This window comes from Electrona antarctica, assembly GCF_951216825.1.
Source record: "Electrona antarctica genome assembly, chromosome: 10".
NCBI lineage: Eukaryota > Metazoa > Chordata > Actinopteri > Myctophiformes > Myctophidae > Electrona > Electrona antarctica.
Genome location: NC_136791.1, coordinates 7,071,945 through 7,095,129, shown reverse-complemented (window position 1 = coordinate 7,095,129; position 23,185 = coordinate 7,071,945). Strand labels below are relative to the sequence as shown.

At 43.2% G+C, this 23,185-nt stretch overlaps 3 protein-coding genes across 4 annotated transcripts in view; 1 reads left to right on the top strand and 2 right to left on the bottom strand.

The window, feature by feature from the left end:
* The window catches only part of kcnk12 (potassium channel, subfamily K, member 12), a gene marked incomplete at both ends in the record, with an annotated part of 88,475 nt that extends 81,270 nt beyond the window's left edge, over positions 1-7,205 (bottom strand). The window contains one exon of one of the 2 annotated variants that reach the window (XM_079512216.1): positions 7,079-7,205. In XM_079512216.1, coding sequence (XP_079368342.1) covers positions 7,079-7,100 — 22 coding nt within the window. Of the gene's footprint in view, positions 1-6,819; positions 6,825-7,078 lie in introns of those variants that run through there. The other variant, XM_079512217.1, reaches the window with a different exon arrangement.
* A 6,922-nt stretch (positions 7,206-14,127) lies between these two features.
* On the top strand, positions 14,128-14,534 carry LOC306931372 (fatty acid-binding protein, adipocyte-like; the record flags this gene model as incomplete). Its single annotated transcript, XM_079512748.1, has 1 exon — positions 14,128-14,534. One exon carries the CDS (start codon positions 14,128-14,130, stop codon positions 14,530-14,532), a length of 405 nt encoding a protein of 134 aa, XP_079368874.1. The 3' UTR covers positions 14,533-14,534.
* Positions 14,535-22,046: 7,512 nt separating this feature from the next.
* LOC306931523 (proteasome subunit alpha type-7-like) lies at positions 22,047-22,802 on the bottom strand (the record flags this gene model as incomplete). Its single annotated transcript, XM_079512924.1, has 1 exon — positions 22,047-22,802. The coding sequence occupies one exon, from the start codon at positions 22,800-22,802 to the stop codon at positions 22,047-22,049; it is 756 nt and encodes a 251-aa protein (XP_079369050.1).
* Positions 22,803-23,185: the final 383 nt, after the last annotated feature.

Genomic DNA, 23,185 nt, shown 5'->3' with positions numbered 1-23,185 from the left:
CTCCGTTACAAGTAGAAGTCCCGTATTCAAAATGTAATCAAGTAAAAGTACAAAAGTATCGGCATCAAAATGTACTTAAAGTACTAAGATCGGATATTTTCACAAAAAATAAATCAAAATGTATACGGTTGTAGTGGTTAATGTATGTTTTCTAATCAAAATTAAAATCTCCAAAATAAGTATTAAAAGTGAAACTGTTGGTTCTGTGATGTAGTGGAGTAGAAGTAAAAGTACTGGAAATTGGAAATACTCAAGTAATACCTCAAAATACCTCTGAATGTCACGAAAGTTGACGAAACCTTCAAGTAAATGTACTTTACATTACACCACTGCATTCACCCATGATGCAGAAACCAACCCAATAATACTGGAACCTCAACATGCTGACAATGCTTCCCTTCGCAATGCATTGTCAGTGCAATCATCCTGGCAATGGCAGCAGCATATTAATTATTTACTATAGAATAATGTTAATTCATTATAGATGATCTTGCTCGTTATACAAATACTGAGCCACTGGTCAGCTATGACTATAGGGATGTCCTGGCCACGTTTTTCTTTTGCTCACAATCCGATTGCGATTTGTTTTAGATTTTTCCCGATCCGACATTTATATTTTTGAGTGGTGTAAACCACTCCTACAACTGGCTTTGTTAGTTTACGTGTCTGTCTGTTTGTCTGTCTGTCTGTTCGTACCAAAAAATGAGCATGGTTGCTATGGTCACCCAGTTCACACGGGTGTGATTTCATTACGTCAGACCACAGCTGATCAGTCTATATAAGACCTTACACCACTCAGTTCACACGGGTGTGGTTTTTTATAGAACACTTATGCCATATCACAATAGTACAATATCTAGTCTAACATCATGATATGGATATAATATTGATACTAGGGGATGTACCGATCACGTTTTTGAGGGGCGCCCAGCTTTGTGTGTTTGTGTGTACCACAATTCACCCTTTGTCAGCCTTCTGATTGGTCCCTGACTGACTAACCAGCAGGCTCTTTCTGCATTGTTCCGCCCTGGTTCCGCCTTGTTTATGTTGAATTTGCTTAAACATCTTTTTGGGGAAAAACTCAAAACAAACATGATATGTGCCCAGTCACCATGCTGCACCTGTGATGTTCTTTTTTACTGACACCAAGATTAAAATAAGAATTGAATGCACAGAATATTAATATGAAGCAACTGAAAAACATGTTATTTCAATGGTAGTGGATGGAGAGAGAGGATTTCTGTCCAACCACGTAACGGCAACCAATGGGTGCAAAGAGAGGCACAACCACGGGCGGGACTTGACAAAAGGGTGAATTGTGATGATTTGATTGTCCAGTTTTATGTGTACCACATAGTGATGATTTGATTGGCTGCATGAGCAGTTTGAGCACGTAATGTGTAGACATTTCATTTGTGATGATTCGATTGGCTGAGTGCGGAACGTTTTGATGAATGAAGACGTATGACGATAAAAGCGCCTCTCACTTCACACAAGTGTGATTTATTGTGTTCCTGAGCCGATTCCGATCATTTAAAAGATAAAGCATAGCGTCCATATCTGGACAAACCTGGGATGACCTTTTACGCAGAGCCTGGTAGTCGATGGTCACTGAGGGGGCGCTTGTTTTACAGGCGACCAGATTAAGGTTGGTGAGGGGTCCGTTAACACGACCGGATTAAGGTTGGTGAGGGGTCCGTTAAAACGACCGGATTAAGGTTGGTGAGGGGTCCGTTAAAACGACCGGATTAAGGTTGGTGAGGGGTCCGTTAAAACGACCGGATTAAGGTTGGTGAGGGGTCCGTTAAAACGACCGGATTAAGGTTGGTGAGGGGTCCGTTAAAACGACCGGATTAAGGTTGGTGAGGGGTCCGTTAAAACGACCGGATTAAGGTTGGTGAGGGGTCTGTTAAAACGACCGGATTAAGGTTGGTGAGGGGTCCGTTAAAACGACCGGATTAAGGTTGGTGAGGGGTTCGTTAAAACGACCGGATTAAGGTTGGTGAGGGGTCCGTTAAAACGACCGGATTAAGGTTGGTGAGGGGTACGTTAAAACGACCGGATTAAGGTTGGTGAGGGATGCGCTGCTCCGTGCTTGCGGTTATGGTTAGGTTATGGTTTGAGGTAGGTAGTAGCCGGCGCTGTAAAACAAGCGTCCCATCAGCGCCCATCGAAACCGAGGCTCTGCATAAAAGGTAGTCCCGGACAAACCTAGCTTTGACAGTAGGCTGCTGCATTAATACAGAGTAATATATCCAGGGCTGGACTGGCCACAGGACGTACCGGGCATATTCCTGGTGGGCCGCGACCGTAGGGGGCCGCCATGATAAAAAAGAAAAAAGAAAGAAAACTTCTTTTTTTTTTTGTGACAGGCAGGCAGGCCAATAGGCGGCAGGCCAACAGGAAAGGTCCAGGCGTGCTGCCATTCTGCCAGTGCCATCATGATAATTTCACTGTACCTGTATCAGTATAATACATCAAATAAACCCTCTACAAAGGGTTGTGTAGTTGTCTGTTGGTTTGTATCATTTATGTTGTTCTGTAAAAGTGGTGGTATTAGGGCTTGTTTGTTTGTGTGTGCCTCGACGGAGCGGGCGGTAGAGTTTCTACTATCTGCGCGCTGGTTGTGGTGGGCCGGTCTGGGCCAAATTCATGCGAAAATGACCGGGCCGAATTTTTTCCCCCCAGTCCAGCCCTGAATATATCTGACAGACAGGACTGATCCTAAAGTCTCATCGCATGTGGGTGGCCATCGCCAGGGGTCTATAACCCTTCCTCTCCCCCCCTCTACACTCAATATCTTCCCCAAAAATAGTTGGTCTACTACTACAAGCTCATAACAAGCTTGTAGACCTGCTATTTTCAGTGAAGTTTCGCCCCAGGATAGGGATGCTCTAGAGTTCATGTGGTTAAGCCTACTCTAAAACACAGAGAGGATGTCTTAAAAATAGAGAAGATGGTTCTACGGGAGAGGAGCCAGATAGTTGAAGGCTCTGCATCCCATTCTACTTTTAGCGTTTCTACACTGTAACCTGCACTGGTGGCACAGTAAAGGCTGCTGCATGCTTGATGACATTGTGTCAAAATGAAAGTATGATACATAGTATGACATTACACAATCAGCCTCCATCTTTTCCACCAGTAGTAGGACTCAAACATAGAGGCAGAATAAAGGGGTAAATCAAGTTTTACGTCTCCAGTGTGACAGAATACATGAAAACACTTACACAGGTGAAGGCAGGATAAATAGCATAGCCCACATGGTTACTGACAGAACAAACAGCAGAGTAAAGAAGGGCAGTTTACTCAAAGTAAACAGACGATCCAACACGCACACAGGCTAACAAGACACAGGTGAACATAATGCACAACACGCACACAGGCTAACAAGACACAGGTGAACATAATGCACCATCGCCACAGGGCGTAACACTGACAGATGATAGGCAGGCTCAAGATGGGAGGGTCACAGGGTGTAAACAAAGACATATGGTGGTCGTCAAATAGGTGGTAACCCGGGGAACACATACGGTAGTATGTAGTGTCAACAAGCACATATTGGACAAAGATGACAAGAAACAGCTGACAATCACACCTGGGGAGAAGCGGCAAACCAGCACAAGGAGAGGGAAAGCAACACGAAGGCACACGATAACATGGCAGGAGCGAAGGGATCGAGGGACCGCCGCAGATCGTGACACAGATTTGCATAACGCACTGGGAATTGTCACACGTCAGGATGTCTAAATAACCCAATCTCAGGCCCGGAGGAGGGTTGTGCTCTATACAAGCATCCTCATTTATTCTTTTACTTGCCTTTTATACAAAAATCTGCTGCTTGTTCTTATATGAGACTTTCATATAAGAAGTTAGAACTTTGTACCAACTTTATTACCTGGACAATAAGCATAGTGTGGATATTCACATCGAGGGAACTGTGAAAAAAAACAAGAATGACTCAGTCATAACTGCCAGGTGCAACAATTCATTTAGCGTTGTTTACATCCGTTTCCAACATTCTTTTGTTGGCTCACTCACTGTGTTTTGTTATGGCTTTTTGGGCCTGTTGAGAACTCTAGTTTTCGCCGGCTGCCGGGCACGGCTGCACTAATAACTTTGGGGCAGGCCCATCTAGAGTTTGAATGGACAGGTATCAGTCAAAAGGGAGACATCGAAGAGGAATGGCGGGTGGGGAAGGATCAACATATGGAATGTCAGAACAGGTCAGCTCCATATATGGAGATCTAAGGGTTTGAGGTCAGATGTAGAGTTGCTGGCCGGCTCCATATATGCAGATCTAGGTGATGATCCAGTCTTCTCCATGTATGGTTATCCAGGGTTAGATGAGGTCGTGATCTTCATCTATGGAGACGGCCATATATGGTGGCGTGACGTGTCACAAGGTGTGATGTCACAAGGCGTGAACATATATGGAGTAGTGATGTCACAAGGCGCGACCATATATGGAGGCATGAGGGCACGAGGGGTGACCATATATGGATGCGTGACCAACAAACCGACTGGCGGGTTTTGCAGGTTTTCATAGTAGTCTGCGACCTTTGGTCGCAGTTAAACACTTAAGCCCTATGTTACTTCGTTGTACAACCGTCTCATGCGGGGCGACTGTGGCTCAAGAGGTAGAGCAGGTCGTCCAATGATCCATGGGTTGGCGGTTCGAATCCCGGCTCCTCCTGTCTACATGTCGAAGTGTCCTTGGGCAAGACACTGAACCCAAAATTGATCCCGATGTGCTGGTTGATACCTAGCATGGCTTCCGCCGCAATCGGTGTATGAATCTGTGTGTGTGAATGGGTGAATGTAATGCACAATCTATGTAAAGCGCCTTGGATAAAGGCGCTATATAAATGCACCATTTACCATGCGAAAATAACACATTCAGAAAATGTTTGAACTATTTCACATAATAACATGCCCCAAATTGGGAGGGCAGGATGAAAGCTCAGGAAAAACTAAAAATAGAGTGAGAAACTCCATCTCATTAGGCTTGTGTCCTTTTTAGTTATATAATTTCAGTCAGACAACTCTTTTTTTCTTTATTTATTGAGCATAATTGAGCATAGATATATGAAGCATAGCTTGGCGTCAGGGCTCTGTCCCTATTCATTCCCTGTAACATTAAAGGTATATTCAGTGATTTGACTTAATCTAAATATCACTTCTTTTTTCTTTTTTTCTGGAAAATCCTCCCTACTATAGAGTGTGCTGACCATATAAGGAGTTCCTCCCTGTCCCCAGTGAGCCCCTGGGGTCAAAAAACCCTAGTTTCAGTTTTGGTGGCGGGTGGCAAAGCCTTCATCCAATCAGGATGAGAGGGGCCTTCCTCCAATCATGATCGAGTGGGGGCGGGTGGGTGCACATGCTGTTGGCCTGTTGCACTTCCCCCCACTGTAGAGCGTGCATGTGCACATTTTGTTACCGGGGCGGACTGGGTGGTTTTCACTCAAATCACTGAATGCTCCTTTAACATGTTAGTTAAGCTATATAATGTAGAATTACAGGGAATGAATAAGACCCCCATGCAGGGGGATCTAGAAACAGAGCCTGTACACAGGTGGATGCTGGGGAGGCGATGCTGGGATTTGTAAAAACTTCATGAGCAGCAGGTTAGCAGCGAGCGAGGCAGGGAGACAGCAGCAGCAGCAGCAGCGACGCACGACCCCACGGCAGGACACAAGCCGGGAATGAGCAGGTAGGCAGATAGGTTTAAATAGCCGCTCTGATCAGGTAAAGAGTGCATGAGACAAGCCCATTCAGGCCTGACGTCGAAATTAAAAAAAAAGTTTTCTAAATCATGACAATTTTCGGAAAGATTTGAGGCACATTTTAACGATTTTTCAAAAATAGCAGACCTACAAGTTCATAGCGCGCCACTCGGTGGCGCGCTATGAGCTTGTAGTCACCTGATCAGAGCTTGTAGTCACCTGATCAGGTAGGCGCGCTCACGAGTTGCCTGCCTGAACTAGCTCCGCAGGCTTCGCATCATATATTGTGTGTGTTCACATTCTGTCCGTCTGCGCACACGCACACGCACACGCACGCACACACGCACACGTCCTTTAATTGCGATTGTGTACATTCTGCATAATCCAATCATGTACAAGTCGGAATGAATAAACTCAATCAATGAAATCAATACATTAGCATAATGAGGATTTCAAAGGTTGTTTTGTATTGCGTTTTCAGACCTTGTGTACCTTTAGCTATCCTATAGCTGTCAAACCCCTGTAGACCCTGCTTTGGTTCTTCGGCTCAACTCGAGTGTGCCACAGAATGACAAAAATGATTTATAGAAGCACTCACTCCCGACCCATACAGATTGATAATATCAAAACATTGAAAAAGACACCTTTGCATGTTCGACATAAGGTACAATTAATTTGATGTTTTCTTCATTTCATTGGCTTGCCAGAGGTTTCGAGGCCATCATTATGCTAGCAGTACATCAGAAAACAGCCTTATATCGTGCATGCATTTATCAAGGTAATGTCTTTCCCATGCTTTACAATGGCACTATGACTTAGCTCAAGGCGCCACAACATCCCCATGGCACTACAAGCAAAATTATGATTACAAAAAACACACAAAAGGAAAGAGAAATGACAAGATGAAATTGTTATCTCGTTAAGTCAAAGTGCTTTGCTACAGGAGAGGTGTCACACTCATAATTCAATTGGGGTCTTTCTCTGACTCACCCGCCACCGGTGTTTAATATGAGCAGTTGAAAGCACCAAGAAATCCTTCCATTGACAACCAAGCTCAGTCAGGCCTGAAGTGAACATGTCTCCTATATACACACACCATAGGAGGGTGACTGCCTAAGAATAACTGGGCAGCATTCCAGCTACTGTAGCTCTCCTGGGGGACAAGGCTCTGTCACTGTTTCAGGGTGAGAGGGCACCTGCGGGGGATCGGGAGAGTGGGGGAAAGATCAATATACCGATATCATTCTCCTAGTCTAAGAATAAAGCGCTAGCCCATTCTCATCCTCTAACTATAAACACCAAAGCTTCCTCATCACACTTGAGGACATGATGTGTATAGGGGAAAGGCGTCTCACCTACACACCGCACTGGGCCCATGTCTCTGCTAATGAAGCCTCCGTTTCTCTTTTAAACGTGCAGGGTCAGACAGAGACCGTCGTTCTCTCATCGGCTTGCAAATTATTTCCTTTCCAGAGCTTCCCTAGACAAATGAAAGTCATAATTAGCAGCATAGACTACGTTATAGAAGAGCTCAGGAGGGCTGTATAAACGACATGAGAATCAGAAGGCAATTTAAGTCTCATTGTCTTTGTATGTTTGTGGCAAACAGCCCTATACTTCTACAAGCCGATATATACATACACTTTAGTTTTAGTATACAGCAAAAATAACTAGAAAATATTGTTCCTGAAGAAGCAACGTGGGCTCGCTTCAAGCCAAAAAAATAGTAGTATAAATAGAACAAATTCAGTTTGACTTGGTATCTCTGTGTGACTGTGTGTGGGTGTATTGCCTCCGGTTAATCAGATTGCGAGCACTTTTTCAGTTTCCTAATTGTCATTAGTTACACCCCTGCTTGCATAGCTGATGCTATAGTAATGGGACGGAGGGGTATAGGGGGGCGGGAGTGATGGGTGTGGGGTGGTCCCCCGACTCTCTGACATTTTAAATATTCATGAACACCCACATGATTCCACAGTAAGATGAACATGTCAAAGTTTGAAACTAAGTGAAAGTGTGTAGAAGTAGTTTCCTATAAGACATGATTCTGGTCTTGCTGCTGTTGCAAGCCCACAATCAATGAGCAATGAGCTTTTAGATGTTCTATTTTAGAAACATTTCGGTAACACTTTATTTAAAGGCCGCCTCTATGATGCATTATAATGCACTTATAAGGCATGATAACACTCGTTATAAATGTTCATAACCATGTATAACTCCTCATAACCACGTTTATAACGTATTATAGCTGCTAGTCATAATGCATTATTATGCTCAGTGGAACAGCACATTATAACTACCATCACTTCAGTCAGTTATAAAGGCACATAGAAATTATGTAATGTGTCATAATATGTTTATTAAACGGAACAATGTCTTATAAACAGATAATATGCTATAACATGGCTTTGAGACCTTTAAGTAAAGTGGCCACATATTCATGCGTTATTAAAAGGAACACTTCACTCTTTTTGCAAAAAAAATAATTAAGATAATAAGATAAGATAAATACTTTTTAAATATTACTCAATAACCAAAGGAATCCAATGAATCAATGAAAATTTACCATAACCTCAAATAGTAATTATCAGGAATAAATTACTACACTGTCCCTTTAAAGACCTTAAGTTACCAAGGCAGAGAATACTTGTTATAGAAAGAACCCCAAAAATATTAATTTAGAGAGGACGCAAGAAGAGACAACAAATCCCAAGGTTGAATAATTCAATTAGAGTATGTATTGATTCAGAAATTACATTGCATATAATTTGGTTACAAAAATAGTTCTGAACAGAGTTCTGAATGCTGAATTCTATATGAAGTTCTGAAGCATTGTCCATGGCTTTTACGATGGAGATGACGTCAGTTTGTTTGTTGTTGTAGTTCAGAGTTGTTGGACTGTCGTGATTGGATGCCGTCGTGTCCTGGTTGGTCCCGCACGTTGCTGGCGAATTTTCACGAGACGAGACGATGATGTTGAAGTCTTCATGCCGGGAGAGTCGCTGTCATAGCGACCTGTAGATAGGAGCCTTGCTTCCCTCCACCCTGCAGTTCTGTGACCTCTTCTCACAGTCAGAGATGTTTTTGTTGTTTGCCTTAGATGTGTAAGATTCGTGGCACCCCTTTTTGTAACAACAAAGCGGCTATTATGGCAAACATGGCCATGCTATCTTAAATGGCAGCTGTTGAGAGGGCTAGAAAGGGAGAATGCAAGGTCACTGTTGTATAGAGAACTCAGATTAAGCATTGTGTTGAGCTATGGCCATCATCAATAATATGAAATCAGCGTGACATGACATATTAAATAGGGGTGGAATGGAAACAACATATCTAGTCACAAACAAGAAATACCGGACAAACAAAACATAGGGATGTAACCAGACAAATTTGATATTACATGGAGAGACAGTCATATGGCATTGTTTGTAAACAAAGTATCCATCAATGACGTTTAGAAGATTTAGAACACTTTCCTGGGGGTCTTTATGTGTGTAATATGTGGTTTTAGATATTTTAGATTTTAGCAGTGAGCCCAGTGTCTCTGATGTCATCGACACTGGTCTGGGGTGCGCTGCCCGGGACAGTGTGCATTGCAAGTCCTGGCATCAGAGACACTGGGCTCACTGATAAAAATCTAAAACGTCAAGGCACACAAACAAACAAGCCCTAATACCACCACTTTTACAGAACAACATAAATTATACAAACCAACAGACAACTACACAACCCTTTGTAGAGGGTTTATTTGTCACTCACTGATACAGGTACAGTGAAATTATCATGATGGCACTGGCAGAATGGCAGCACGCCCGGACCTTTCCTGGTGGCCTGCTGCCTATTGGCCTGCCTGCCTGTCAAAAAAGTTTTTTTTCTTTTTTCTTTTTTTTATCATGGCGGCCCCCTACGGTCGGGGCCCACCGGGAATATGCCCGGTATGACCTGTGGCCAGTCCAGCCCTGGACGAGAGGCTGGTTTGCATTCATGCGAGTGGCGGAAGTCGAGAGTAACATAGATCTAAATGCAACGCATTAGAGCTATGGACCAGAGCTACCCTATAGCATGACATAGTGCCCTTTAAGTAAAGTGACATGTAATGTTGCTGTAATGCAATGTTGTGCAATTAAACAAAACACTACTTTGTGGCCATATCAGTTTGGCTATATCACAATACAGGATGAGTCTGTCAGTTAGTACTATTCACTTTGTTTCATATTGGTCAGTTATTTGTCTCCTAGTTCATGGGCTTCGTCTTGTACGGACCTGGTTTGGGTGCATGAGCTTTAGAAGCAGTCACCTTGATGGTGAGAAGGTGACAGGCAATCTACTGTTGATGTGTAAATGGTAAATGGTGCATTTATATAGCGCCTTTATCCAAGGCGCTTTACATAGATTGTGCATTACATTCACCCATTCATACACCGATGGCAGCGGAAACCATGCAAGGCACCAATAGCACATCGGGAGCAATTAGGGGTTCAGTGTCTTGCTCAAGGACACTTCGACAGTAACTCTGGGGGAGCCCGGGTTCGAACTGGCAACCTTGCGGTTCCCATCCAGGCACTCTACCCCTGAGCCACTGCTGCCGCCGATGTGTCAGAGAGCACTTTCATTTCCACATCACACGTCATTATAAGCATTTGTATGACGACGCATGCATGTACGTGTGCACCCATGTGTGGATAAATGAGTGGCATTTACAACCCATTTTAGGGTTAGATTTACGCTGGGGGTTTTTACTGCGTGGCTGGGGCGGGGGGGGGGGGCTGGTGGCAGAGAGACAATTAAACATGAGAAAAGGAGAATTCATAAATTGCTGATGTTTTTTTTTTTTAAGGATCCAACTAAACTTGGTTCACCTGCCAACGATGCTTGAGTGGTAAAAGAGCAAAGAAAAGCCCAGTCAGCAGCAGGAAGGCGCTGACAAGGTGACTGATGCGTCATTATTATAGCATTATTTCCACACGATTTCCAGCAGCTTGCAGAGCACAGTTCCCGCAGCGACAACTCAACTCAACTAATTGTTGAGAGCTGAAGATGAGTGAGATGGGTCGAGGAGGAGGAGAGAGACAGAGACAGATTTTCTTATATCTCCTTTCACAGTCACACAGGCCTCAGACGTAGCTTTGAGGTGAGCATTTCTTTGAGTGCAGTATACACAGACAGTACAGTAATAATGTGTCTTCCAGAGCCACGCTATACTTCACAAAATGTCCCTGGCTGTCAGTTAAGCCTTCGATCTGACAGTCAACAGAGCTTGCATTAAAATGCAGAAATATTGCTAACATGTTGTATTGTATACCCACTAAAGAAATAACAAATATTGTAAGCAAAAGCTTTTAAGTGAGATAAGATAATGAGGCCTGGGCCATGGCTCAGTGGTCCAGGCACCTTGGCTGGTAATCCAGTCTGGCAGTGTGCCGCGGGTTCGACTCCCGATCATTTACTGCATGTCTTCCCCCCCATCTCTCTCCCCATTTTCCTGTCAGCCTACTGTCTGTCCCACCATTAAAATAAAGGCGAAAGCCACAAAAAAACATTTAAAAAATAAAAATGAAAAAATAAAAAAGATAATGCACCATAGTTAAAGTGCTACAAAATGCTTTTAAACACAAAACCAGTGGTGACTTTGGTCTAATGGAGGCACTATACACAATTTAACACAAACATTACGTAACTGTTCTGCATTTCTATAGTACCTTTATCCAAACGGCTCATGAACATGAATACACTGCATGCAGTAAAGGCAGCCATGCAAGGTTTGTGTCCTCAATTAGGCAGACTATTGACCAGCTGCTGAAATCTGTGATGGATAAAGGTAGATCGATAAGCCATGATAAATGAGTATATGATTATTTTATTAGTATATTACTGGTATCTGTCAACAAATACAGGTACTTGTACAACTTACCGTAAATCACTCTAATAAGCCTAAATTGTAAGACTTATCTGTGTGTACATGTGCAAAGATCTAAATATGTGAATTTGAACGGGCGGCTGTGGCTCAGGAGGTAGAGCAGGTCGTCCAATGATCCATGGGTCGGCGGTTCGAATCCCGGCTCCTCCTGTCTACATGTCGAAGTGTCCTTGGGCAAGACACTGAACCCCAAATTGCTCCTGATGTGCTGGTTGATTTCCGCCGCAATCGGTGTGTGAATGGGTGAATGTAATGCACAATCTATGTAAAGCGCCTTGGATAAAGGCGCTATATAAATGCACCATTTACCATTTCAACACCAACCAAATGACATATTTCTGATTTGTCCATTAATAGATTGCTATTGAGAATGACGTGCATTTCTCTAATAGCGTCTTTCTCCAAAGCACTTGACAATGTGCATTACAATCACCCTTTCATAAACTGACAGCGGAGGCAAACCTGCTCATCAGGAGCAGTATGGGCTTCACAGGGGCTTCAGGGAGGCCTTCACAATGCATTGTGAAGCCCCCGCATTGTGAGCTTGTAGATCTGCTATTTCCAAAATATTTGTATACATTTGAAAACTTGAAATATGGGACATTCTGCATAATGAGTACTTTGACTTTTGTATACTTTTAAGTGCATTTCTATGCCAATACTTTTGTACTTTTACTCAAGTAAATTCTGAACTTTAATTTCTATATTGCAGTATTGATACTTTTACGTAAGCAAAAAAAGTACTTTTTCCACCATTGCCTTCCAGTTCCTAGACAGCCACTCTGAGAGACCAAGAACATTAGAATAGTTGGCTAAAAGAAGAAAAGAAAAACATTCCAACTGTGCAGTCAAACCCTCAGTTTAATGGGCATCAGAGACATGAAATATGCATGACAGAGATTAGAATGATGGGTCACAGCATGGATAGTAGCACTTCGTGATGAATGAACACACCATGGATGAAAACCCCCGATATATGCACATTGAATCCCTAATATGTTATTGAACATTTCAAAGTCTCTGATGTGTTTCATGTATTGTATGGATTGTGTTCGGTCCCTGAAGTAGAAGCTCTTTGATGGGAGGAATATGATGTATGATATGAACATTCCTGTGTTTGTAGGAAAGGGAGGCCAGTGAACCGTGAACGTGGTGTTTCAACATGCCGCTGAGAGCCTGAGGTAATGAAAAAAACACAAGACATAAGGATATCCGCTAAGGTCCCTAGAGTATACTTGACAATACTTGACAAAGAAATTATTTGTCAAGTATACTATATGGACCTTAGCAGCATTTGTATGATGTGCAAAAATGTGTATTCTTTGAAATAATACACATTTTAGCATAATCATAAAAATCAAGAGACAAATTGTAGTGTTTGATGCCGATTATCGCTGTGCCAACCAATATCACCACCATCTCATTTATAAAAGCTTGGGAAATGCATTGAGGACGAACCCCAATAATGTTCAGTGGTGCATACACAATCGAATGCAGACAATTAAAAGCTAATGAGCACAAGGATGCATGTAGGGCTGTAATAATTAAAACACAATTAAAATCTAGCAGCACAAGAAAGCGTATGGAAATTGATTTATTAATCTATGAGATAAACAATGAAAACGGCTAAAAGACATGACAAAGTCAATACAATAAGCCTTGGAGCTGGCTCAGTGGTATCAGTGAGATCAGTGTTTCTGAAGCATATTGGTTTTGAAGGAGAGTAGGGATTCACACTACCAGCTCAGTGGCCTTGTGGTTAGAGTGTCCGCCCTGAGACTGGGAGGTTGGGGTTCAATCCCCGGCCGGGTCATACCAAAGACTCTAAAAATGGGACCCAATGCCTCCCTGCTTGACACTCAGCATCAAGGGTTGGATTGGGGCTAAATCCCTGCGACATACTAACGTCATGTCCAGGGGGTGTACTTGTACATCAAGCTGCCTCACGCTACAGAAAGAGGAGATAGGCTCCTGCCCTATGGGCCTCATGGCTCGGCAAGGCTACTTACTTAGGGATTCACACTCAATCTACTAAGTAACTAGTAACTAAGGTTTTCAAATAAATGTAGTAGAGTATTTGCCTCTGAAATGTAGTGGAGTAGAAGTACAGATATTTTAAAATTTACAGTCAAGTAAAAGTACCTTTAAAAAAAAGTACAGTACTTACCGGTTACAAGTACATTTAATTAGTTACTTTCCACCGCTGAATTTAACCCATTGTTTGAGCCAAATCTGGGTTGAACGTGATTTGGGTCTCAGACTTTGCGTGACCAGCCTGTGACATCATTAATCTATGATCTATCTATGATGTATCAATGATGTATGACTCCAAATTTAGACGGGGTTTAAGTGTGAGCACCGTCTCTTTGACTTCCATAATAAAACATAAAGTTGATGTTCCCGTGTGTGGCGATGATGTGTTGCCCTTCACTCCAGAACCCTGGACTCTGATCACTCACAGCTTGCGGTCAACACTACACCTCCACCATCATGGTCGAGCAATTCGTTGGAAACTGGAGGATGACTGCCAGCGAGAACTTTGACAAATACATGAAGGCAATAGGTGTCGGCTTCGCAACTCGGCAAGTGGCGAACAAGGTGAAACCTAATCTGCTGGTGAGCATCGACGCCGCCGGGATCATCACCATGAAATCACAGAGCACGTTCAAAACGATGGAGGTCAAGTTCAAACTCGACGAGGAATTTGATGAGACGACCGCAGACGACAGACACACGAAGACCCTCGTTACCGCGGAGAACGGCAAGCTGGTGCAGAAACAGACCTGGGACGGCAAAAGCACCACACTGGAGCGAGAAATTCGAGATGGGAAGCTGATAGTGAAATGTGTCATGGACGATATCGTGGCTGTAAGGACATACGAGAGGGAGGCATAACATTTCTGTTACCGTATATCAGCAAAGTCCAAATAACGTCATCTTGTTCATTTGTCCATTACATCTGCAACAAATCACTAATCAATAATCAATACTGTCAATGATTCTGGGGTGTGTGTGTGTGTGTGGGGGGGGGGGGTCCTCAGGGGGGGCTGTGGCCCTTTGCTGCATGTTCTTCCCTGTTTCTCCTGTCATTTTCTGTCTCCACTAGAGATATCATATAACGGCTTGACCCCCCCTCCAAACATTTTTGAGTGGTGTAAACCACTCCTACAACTGGCTTTGTTAGTTTACGTGTCTGTCTGTCTGTCTGTCTGTTCGTACCAAAAAATGAGCACGGTTGCTATGGTCACCCAGTTCACACGGGTGTGATTTCATTACATCAGACATTACGTCAGACCACAGCTGATCAGTCTATATAAGACCTTACACCACTCAGTTCACACAGGTGTGATTTTTTAAGAATTATGCTACTCCTCTGAAACCTTCACTTTCAAGTGTTTCTCTCGCTCTCTAGACTCACTCGCTGTACTCACACAAGCAGAGAGCTCTAACCCTTTCGCTCCCCTCTTTTATCGATGGGCGACAATGACCGATTGTCCTTCAGGGACAGTGGTCGTTTCATGCAGATAGCTTCTTCTCTCGGAAAAAATCTAGTGCATCGATACAGAGTAAAATCATTGCACAACCAGCTTTTTAAAGAAAGTTTAACATTTTCCAAAGAACTTGATCAATTTAAGGTTGGAAGGCAAACCATTCCACCTGCTGCCGAGCATACGAAAGATTCATTATTTTGTCTTTCTCTGAGCCACTAGCAGCTGGTTAAGTGAACAGAGAGAGTCCGATTTGTTTTGTACCAAGATGTACAGGGGAAGTCAAAGTAACATTGAAGGTTGTTAGTAACTTTATTTCTGTCTAAAAGGATGGATATTCTGGATTAGAAAATTAGCTTTTTGGTTTACCTTCTATAGGACTTTTAGGGCTAGACTGCCATAGTTGTCGTTTATTGAGAAATCAAGTGTAGCCTACATATTAGACCCATGTCCGACAAGTGTCATTTTAACCACTTAAACCAAACCAATAGGCCTATACTTCGTTCACCATGAGTCCCTCAGGGGTCTATACAAGGTCCTCTCCCTTTTCCGCTCTACAACACCAAACCTCTTTGTCGGAAATAGGCTAGCAGATCTACAATTTGCGACGTGTTATGAGCTTGTAGATTTCGCTGCATTTCTGCCCATTGTCACCAAATCCTCGCCTATGATGACATTCCCAGAATAGCAACAGGCCATGGCCATGTGGTTAAAGGGTCAGTAGCAACAGAAGGCCATGTGGTTAAAGGGTCAGTACTTCAGTGTCTAAAGCGCTGGACTGAACATTGGCAGATCTATAGCCTCGGAGACGTTTCTAGCGGATCTATGGCGGTTCAGTAACAACAATGTATTCACTGTAAGGCGCAGTTATCACCATCAAATGGCATATTACCCATATGGCTTCCATAAGCACGATGCTTACTGTCATCGGACCGTTCGTCTTCATAACAACGTTTGCATCCTGTGTTCACTGACATTTATAAATTACAGACTGCGCTGTTGGCAGCACATTACTCACAACAAGGCTGTGTGCCTTTTGCATTCTGTTCACGTACACCGCTGTGTCTATCATCTATCATCACGCGTGACCTCGGCCACTGTACTTATGATCGCCATCATTCACTCTCCTAGTAAGGTGTTTCATAACCCATGATGAGATAATGGGTTATGATGGATGTATTCATTTCCGTATAAAATAAGCACATTAGCCTATAGGCTAATTAACCCATTTTGGGCGGGAACCCCTTTTGGTGTTTTAAGCATTATGTTATACTTTAGCTATTGAAAAATAGCCGATCTACAAGCTCATACGAGCTTGTAGGTCTGCTATTTTTGAAAAATCGTGAAAATGTGGCCCAAATCTTTGGGTTTTTCAGAAAACTCATGATTTAGAAGACATTTGTAGAATCGTTCCCAGGTCAAAATGGGTTAAATATATTGAAATCTCACACACGCATCATACAGGAAAATATGGGAAATTAATCAACCATTTCAGCTCAATAACCACAAATGGCTGTTTTCCCACCATAAAGTAGGCTTTTCTATGCTATAATCTGTGGGGGAAAAGACTGAGGGGAAAAGGTGGTCATTGTGTAGGGGGAAAAAGAACAGGCTGTGCCAATTTTAGACCCATAAGCACATAATTTACTGTCCGTATCTTACCACTCTTGACAATGCTGTTCTACTGTGGAACGCTCTACTGCACTCTGCTGGTGGTACTGTAGATCACAATCACTGTCAGATGGTATACATCATGTTGGGATTGGATAAACTGGGAGTGGATAATGACCAGAAATGTGTTTATGTTACAATTCATCGATCACTTTTGAGACAGAAATCAATTTAACCCACGCCATGGGTCCATAAATTCCTGCATTAGCTGAAACTATACATTCATAATAAACGTTGGACTACCGGTATGAGTAACATAGGGAATTTGATTTGTAATTAATTCAGTTCTATTTTTTGTTACATAGCCCACACATATTGATTAAATGTGAGTCCATCAGCGATGGACTCAACAATGACTCCATGAACCATGGAGCTATTTTAAGTCAGAAAGAAAGAAAGAAAGATGAGGAATGGGCCTACATACAGTTGGGTGCCACCGATATTGTCCCTTATCATTTGACCCATTTAGGCCTGACCTCAACATTTAAAAAAAATCCTTCTAAATCCTCCAGTTTTCTGAAATAAATATTTTCACGATTTTTCAAAAATAGCAGACCTACAAGCTCGTAGCGCGCCAATAGCTAAATTATAACATAATGTTTAAAACACCAAAAGGGGTTCCCGCCCAAAATGGGTTAACTGTCCTTTTGCGCAGATCACGCAAACCTCAGCAAAAAGAAAAGGACAATATCGATGGCCTCCAACTGTAGAGGTGTTGCCATCTAGCCCAGCCCGAGATCACACCAGCAGCCACAACACAGCAGACATACAGTAGCCTATACTGTAGATCAACATCAGTCCATCCATCCATCCATCTTCAACCGCTTATCCGTAGTCGGGTCGCGGGGGCAACAGCTCCACCAGAGAGCTCCAGACTTCTCTGACCAGAGCAACATTAGTGACTTCCTCCTGGGGGATCCCAAGACGTTCCAAGGCCAGTGAGTCGATGTAATCCCTCCATCTGCGCCTTGGTCTGCACCGGGGTCTCCTCCCAGTGGGACGTGCATCGAGGACCATCGGTCCAAGACCTTCAACTCTCACTGGACTGGTAGCTCACCAAGTCAACAACGTCAGTCTTCTATTCCAAATGTTCCAAAACAGGAAGTGGCAAACTCGCACATATAGGATAATTGAAGTGACCATAAGCCTCATAAAACTCACCACCTTCAATGGTAGACACAACACCGCTGTAGATGCACATCTGCATTCAAGTGTCACCCAGTCATTGGGTCCCAAATTATCACAGCACTGTATAGACACCGCATACAACACAAGCAGCATACACAAGCAGCAGTGGGCGACTGTGGCTCAGGAGGTAGAGCAGGTCGTCCAATGATCCATGGGTCGACGGTTCGAATCCCGGCTCCTCCTGTCTACATGTCGAAGTGTCCTTGGGCAAGACACTGAACCCCAAATTGCTCCCGGTGTGCTGGTTGGTACCTTGCATGGCTTCCGCTGCAATCGGTGTATGAATGTGTGTGTGAATGGGTGAATGTAATGCACAATCTATGTAAAGCGCCTTGGATAAAGGCGCTATATAAATGCACCATTTACCATTTACCATTTTACAACACAAGCAGGATACGCAAGCAGCATACAACACAAGCAGCATACAACACAAGCAGGATACGCAAGCAGCATACAACACAAGCAGCATACAGAAGCAGCATACAACACAAGCAGCATACAACACAAGCAGCATACAGAAGCAGCATACAACACAAGCAGCATACAACACAAGCAGCATACAACACAAGCAGCATACAACACAAGCAGCATACAACACAAGCAGCGGTAGCAAAGGGAAAAAACGTTCTTACCTTCAGCCGTCTTCATCAGCTGTGTAAGTGATTTTTTGATGAATTAAGGACTCCAAAGGAAACAATTAAGCCATAGTGCTTTCTTGGGTTTTAAATCCTCTTAGCAGACCTTGTATTTAACTGTACTTACCTGTGCTTTTTTTCCCCCTGTAAACTGTTAATAAAGTATTCAATCAATCAATCAATGGCCAGGGTCAAATTAACTTTGGAACCCATGGATAGAGAGATAGAGCCCCACAATCTAGTGGAGAGAGGAGATTGGCATCCTGGTAGGATGCCAATCTCCTCAGTCCTCACTGTTTCCATCTGGGGCATAGACATTAAGCCAAATTCCAATACCCCAAATCTTGGGTATTAGAGTAATGTGAGCTTACAAAAACTTCTGCCCGTGCAGCTTCGCGCCGCGCCCATAGCAGTCGCCCCCTAGCCCCTACAATTATCTCCAGCCCCTATAAATGCCCCTTCCAGTGGAGCTGGTTAAATCCAGGCCTGGAGTCCGGTGACCAGCTCATGAACAAACTCTATTTCTGAATGACTGAGACATTGGAAAGTAATCGCTTCTGGACAATAACAGATTACTTAATACACATTAGTCTGCTGTGTTGCTTTTCGATGTGTAGGCTATACTGTGTAATTTTATAGAGGTATCTATAATGAGCACAAAGTATGTTTCTGAACGTAGCAAGTATCGCGAGACTGCTCCAGTCCACACACACTCCATTCACTGCCATGTATTCATGGGACTTCCGGTTTTTGCCATCCATGAGAGAAAGTCCCCTTCTGCTCAGTAGGAGCCATGGACTGGGCAGAGCCTTAGGGACTGGGCAAGTGGACATTTACCCTACAGGTGTACTGATTGTGATTAGCACCACCTGCACCCAATTGCAGTAGGCATAGAGCCCTTTGAACTGGTTAGGTAGCCACTTCTGCACTTCTGTGTGTTTGAGTGTTGTGTTATTCCTGAGTTCCATGTAATGCTTTTCTGTTTGTTTGTTTGTTTGTTTGTTTGTTTGTTTCATTATCGTTTGTCTCCACCAGACCATCACCACCACATGCTCACCTGTATGCCATTGCCATACAAATACGAACTGTTAAACTCCTATCTAATTGATCCTGGTCCTAATATTCTGATATCTGGGTGCTAGTGTTACAGGCCCCAGGCCTGCTGGGTAAACAGTGCTCACAGGCTCTGCCACTGAAATGTTTGTGTTCTTTCACTGGAGGGGGCGGGGAGAACTTTGCTTGCTTAGGGAGTGTCTACCAATATCCTCACAGTGTCTACTGTCTAGGGTGTGTCTGACAATAACCCATTATTTTGTGTCTCAAGTTTCTGTTTTGTATTTTGGGGGTTTTGTTTTGAAGACTCTATATATTCTTTGTATTTGCACAATTTAGATTAATTAATAACAACAAGATACAAATCTTTGTTTGAATTGTATATTTAATAATATATATTTAATATTTAATTGTACCAAAGATAATACAGTCAAAGTGATCGAAATAAGACAAAATAAGCCATCACACTACATCACAAGTCAACGCATTGATAGAAGGATTCAGTAGGTCCTCTTTGGGATGTTTAATACATTATTGCTTTTAAAATGCTTTTTACTTTTGTGGCACTAAATGACATTGATGAAACAAAATGCATGCATACAATGCATGATGGAGGTACTTTGTTGGCACTGACAGCATGCATTCCAGCGGTTTACCAGATTACTGACCTGGCAGCGTTAAAACAACATATTCCATGAGGATGTTAGACCTAATGTAGCCAGTCTATGACATCAGTCATCTATGACGTATGTATGCTATGAGTATGACCCCATGTTTAGGCAAGGTTTCAGACTGATTCCATTGCCATTTAACCCATTTTGGACTGAGGTCGATAAAAAAAGGCTTCTAAATCCTATTTTTTTTTCTGAAAAACCTATGTTTCTATGTCAGTGGTGCTCAACCTTTTTCATGTCAAGGACCCCCGGAATTATCTCTATTGGGCCACGGACCCCCATCTCAAAATATGTAGTTCCAGGGACCCCCCATAAGCAAATATTTTAGTTCAAAATGTTCGCTCTGAAATATATATTCAATGATTTGCGCCACATTTTAACGATTTTTCAAAAATAGCAGACCTACAAGCTTGTAGCGCGCCACTCAGTGGCGCGCTATGAGCTTGTATATCTGCTATTTTTCAATAGCTAAAGCATAACATAATGCTCAAACACCAAGAGGGGTTCCCACCCAGAATGGATTCATTAAAATATATATGAAATGTATATGGAAAAATCACACGTGTGAAGTGAGGGGAGCTCTTATCATCGTACTTCATCATGACGTAAAATAAAAATAGACACTATGCCTATTTGCTCAGACACTATGACATAACATTCTCCATTCACTGTCAATGGGAATTTAATGTTTGTTTAAGACAAAGTTTGTGGACGGTAACCAAAAGCTAGCGCCCCTCAAAAAAGAAATGCATAGAATGCCTATACTTCATGGCCAACTGACCAAGAACTGAGGCGTTGATTGGTCAAACGTTTTATATTAGCCACAGATTAGCCACAGGCACATTTATTTCTTGCTTCTTACAGAACTTATATAGAGCAGTTGAGATGAATAACAGTCTAATAATTATCGATAATGTATAAATTATGGATAAGGGGTCAGGGGACAGATAGGCCTTTCTTTTCGGGGAGGGGTCACATCAGAATGAATTATGGACTTAGATGGTTCTTCGTCTCAACTGCATTAACAAATGTTTTACTGATATGGAGGCTTTTCCCACATCTATATTATTATTATTTTTGTATTTGTATTTATTTTGTAATTCCAGGAATGTCAGTGTACATGTATGTCATCGTGTATCTCTCAATCTGCTTTGCTGATTGGATGAAACCTGTCATAATATCCCTGAACACCCCAGGCTCAGGCTGTAGTTCTTTCATTTCGACTTTCGAATTTCGACAGGTTCTGGAATTGTTTCCATACGCGTCACTACAACTCTGTTTCAGATAAGGTTCTCAGAACCTACTCTGCTGCAGGTGGTAGTAACTTCCGATTTATGGGGACCCAGAAATGAGAACATAACACTTCCAATGTCAAAATAGCCGAAATAGCCAATCTACAAGCTCACAATGCATCATGTTGCAAGCTATTTTTTATGAGTTTATTTTTATGACATATTGGTTATAATAGAAACGTAAACAAAAAACCATCACAAAACTCGGAAAGAGCCAACAGACTGACCCTCCGAGTTACCCTGATAATGGGTAGGCAGTAGGCAGTGGGCACACTATAATTCCAATGTCCTTCCAATCTACTGGACCAAAGTCCTATTTAGGCAGTCGTCACCAACGCAACGTCAGATTCACAGAATTCACAGCCACGCACAGAATTCACAGCCACGCCGTTATTAGGACCATCTTGTTTAACCGGATTTCTTCGGTTTCTTCTTTTCGATCTCCTCTTCCCTTTCTTTCTCAATCTCAGCCACAAACGTCTCAATTTCCTTGGCCTCCAGTATCCTCAGCGGCTCGTTCCGTTTGATAACAGCGAGTTCAATGTTTTTCCCTCCCGACTGCACCACTTCGAGCAAGGCCTTGATAGCCAGCTTGATCGCCTCCTTGTCTACAGCGATGGCTTCGTCCGTGTAATTCTTCTCCAGGAACTCTCTCACAGCCTTTGCACTGTGGCCAATTGCATTCGCCTTCCAGGCATGATAGGTTCCTGAGGGCTCCGTCTGGTACAGCCTGGGAGTCCCGTCATCGTCAAACCCGACAATTAGAGCGGCTATACCGAACGGCCTGCGCCCGTTGCTCTGGGTGTAGCGCTGCTTCAGTCTGGCGATGTAGCGGGTTATGTATTCCACTGTGACCGGATCCTCCACGGTCAGCCTGTGGCTCTGGCACTCCACACGAGCTCTGTTGATGACGATGCGCGCGTCCGCGGTGAGACCCGCGAACGCCATGCAGACATGCTCATCCAGGCTGTTTATCTTGCGTATGGTCCTGTCCTCCTGCAACTTCGCCACGGATTTCCTCTCGACGCCAAGGACGACAATGTCGTTGCCCCTGATTCCCACCACCGTGGAGCCTTTCTTTACGGCTTCCTGCGCGTATTCTACCTGGAACAGATGGCCGTCCGGAGAGAACACGGTGATTGCTCTGTCATATCTGGCTGCCATTGTTGTCTGGTTAACTGAAGACGTTCACCTTGACTGCTGGGAGATGATTCCTATCTGTCTGGGTCTCGATTAAAACCCTCAGACTCTGTGTCAGCTTTTTAAGAAGGGCTGCCTCAGATCTGGCCTCATGACGTCAGTCTTGTCCAAATATGGAGTTCCACAGGGCTCCAGAGTCAGACTGGACTCCAAGTACTATGATTGGAAATATTGGGTGACCATGACAACCTGATATCAACAATGGCAAATCGATATCAACAAACATGGACCCCAGATTTGTTATGGAAATCTGTATCTGTACAGTATTACTGTGAACACTGTCCGAGCAGAGGAATGAGGGACAGTTAAATAAGCACCAAACATATTCAGTTCATAAACAAAGACAC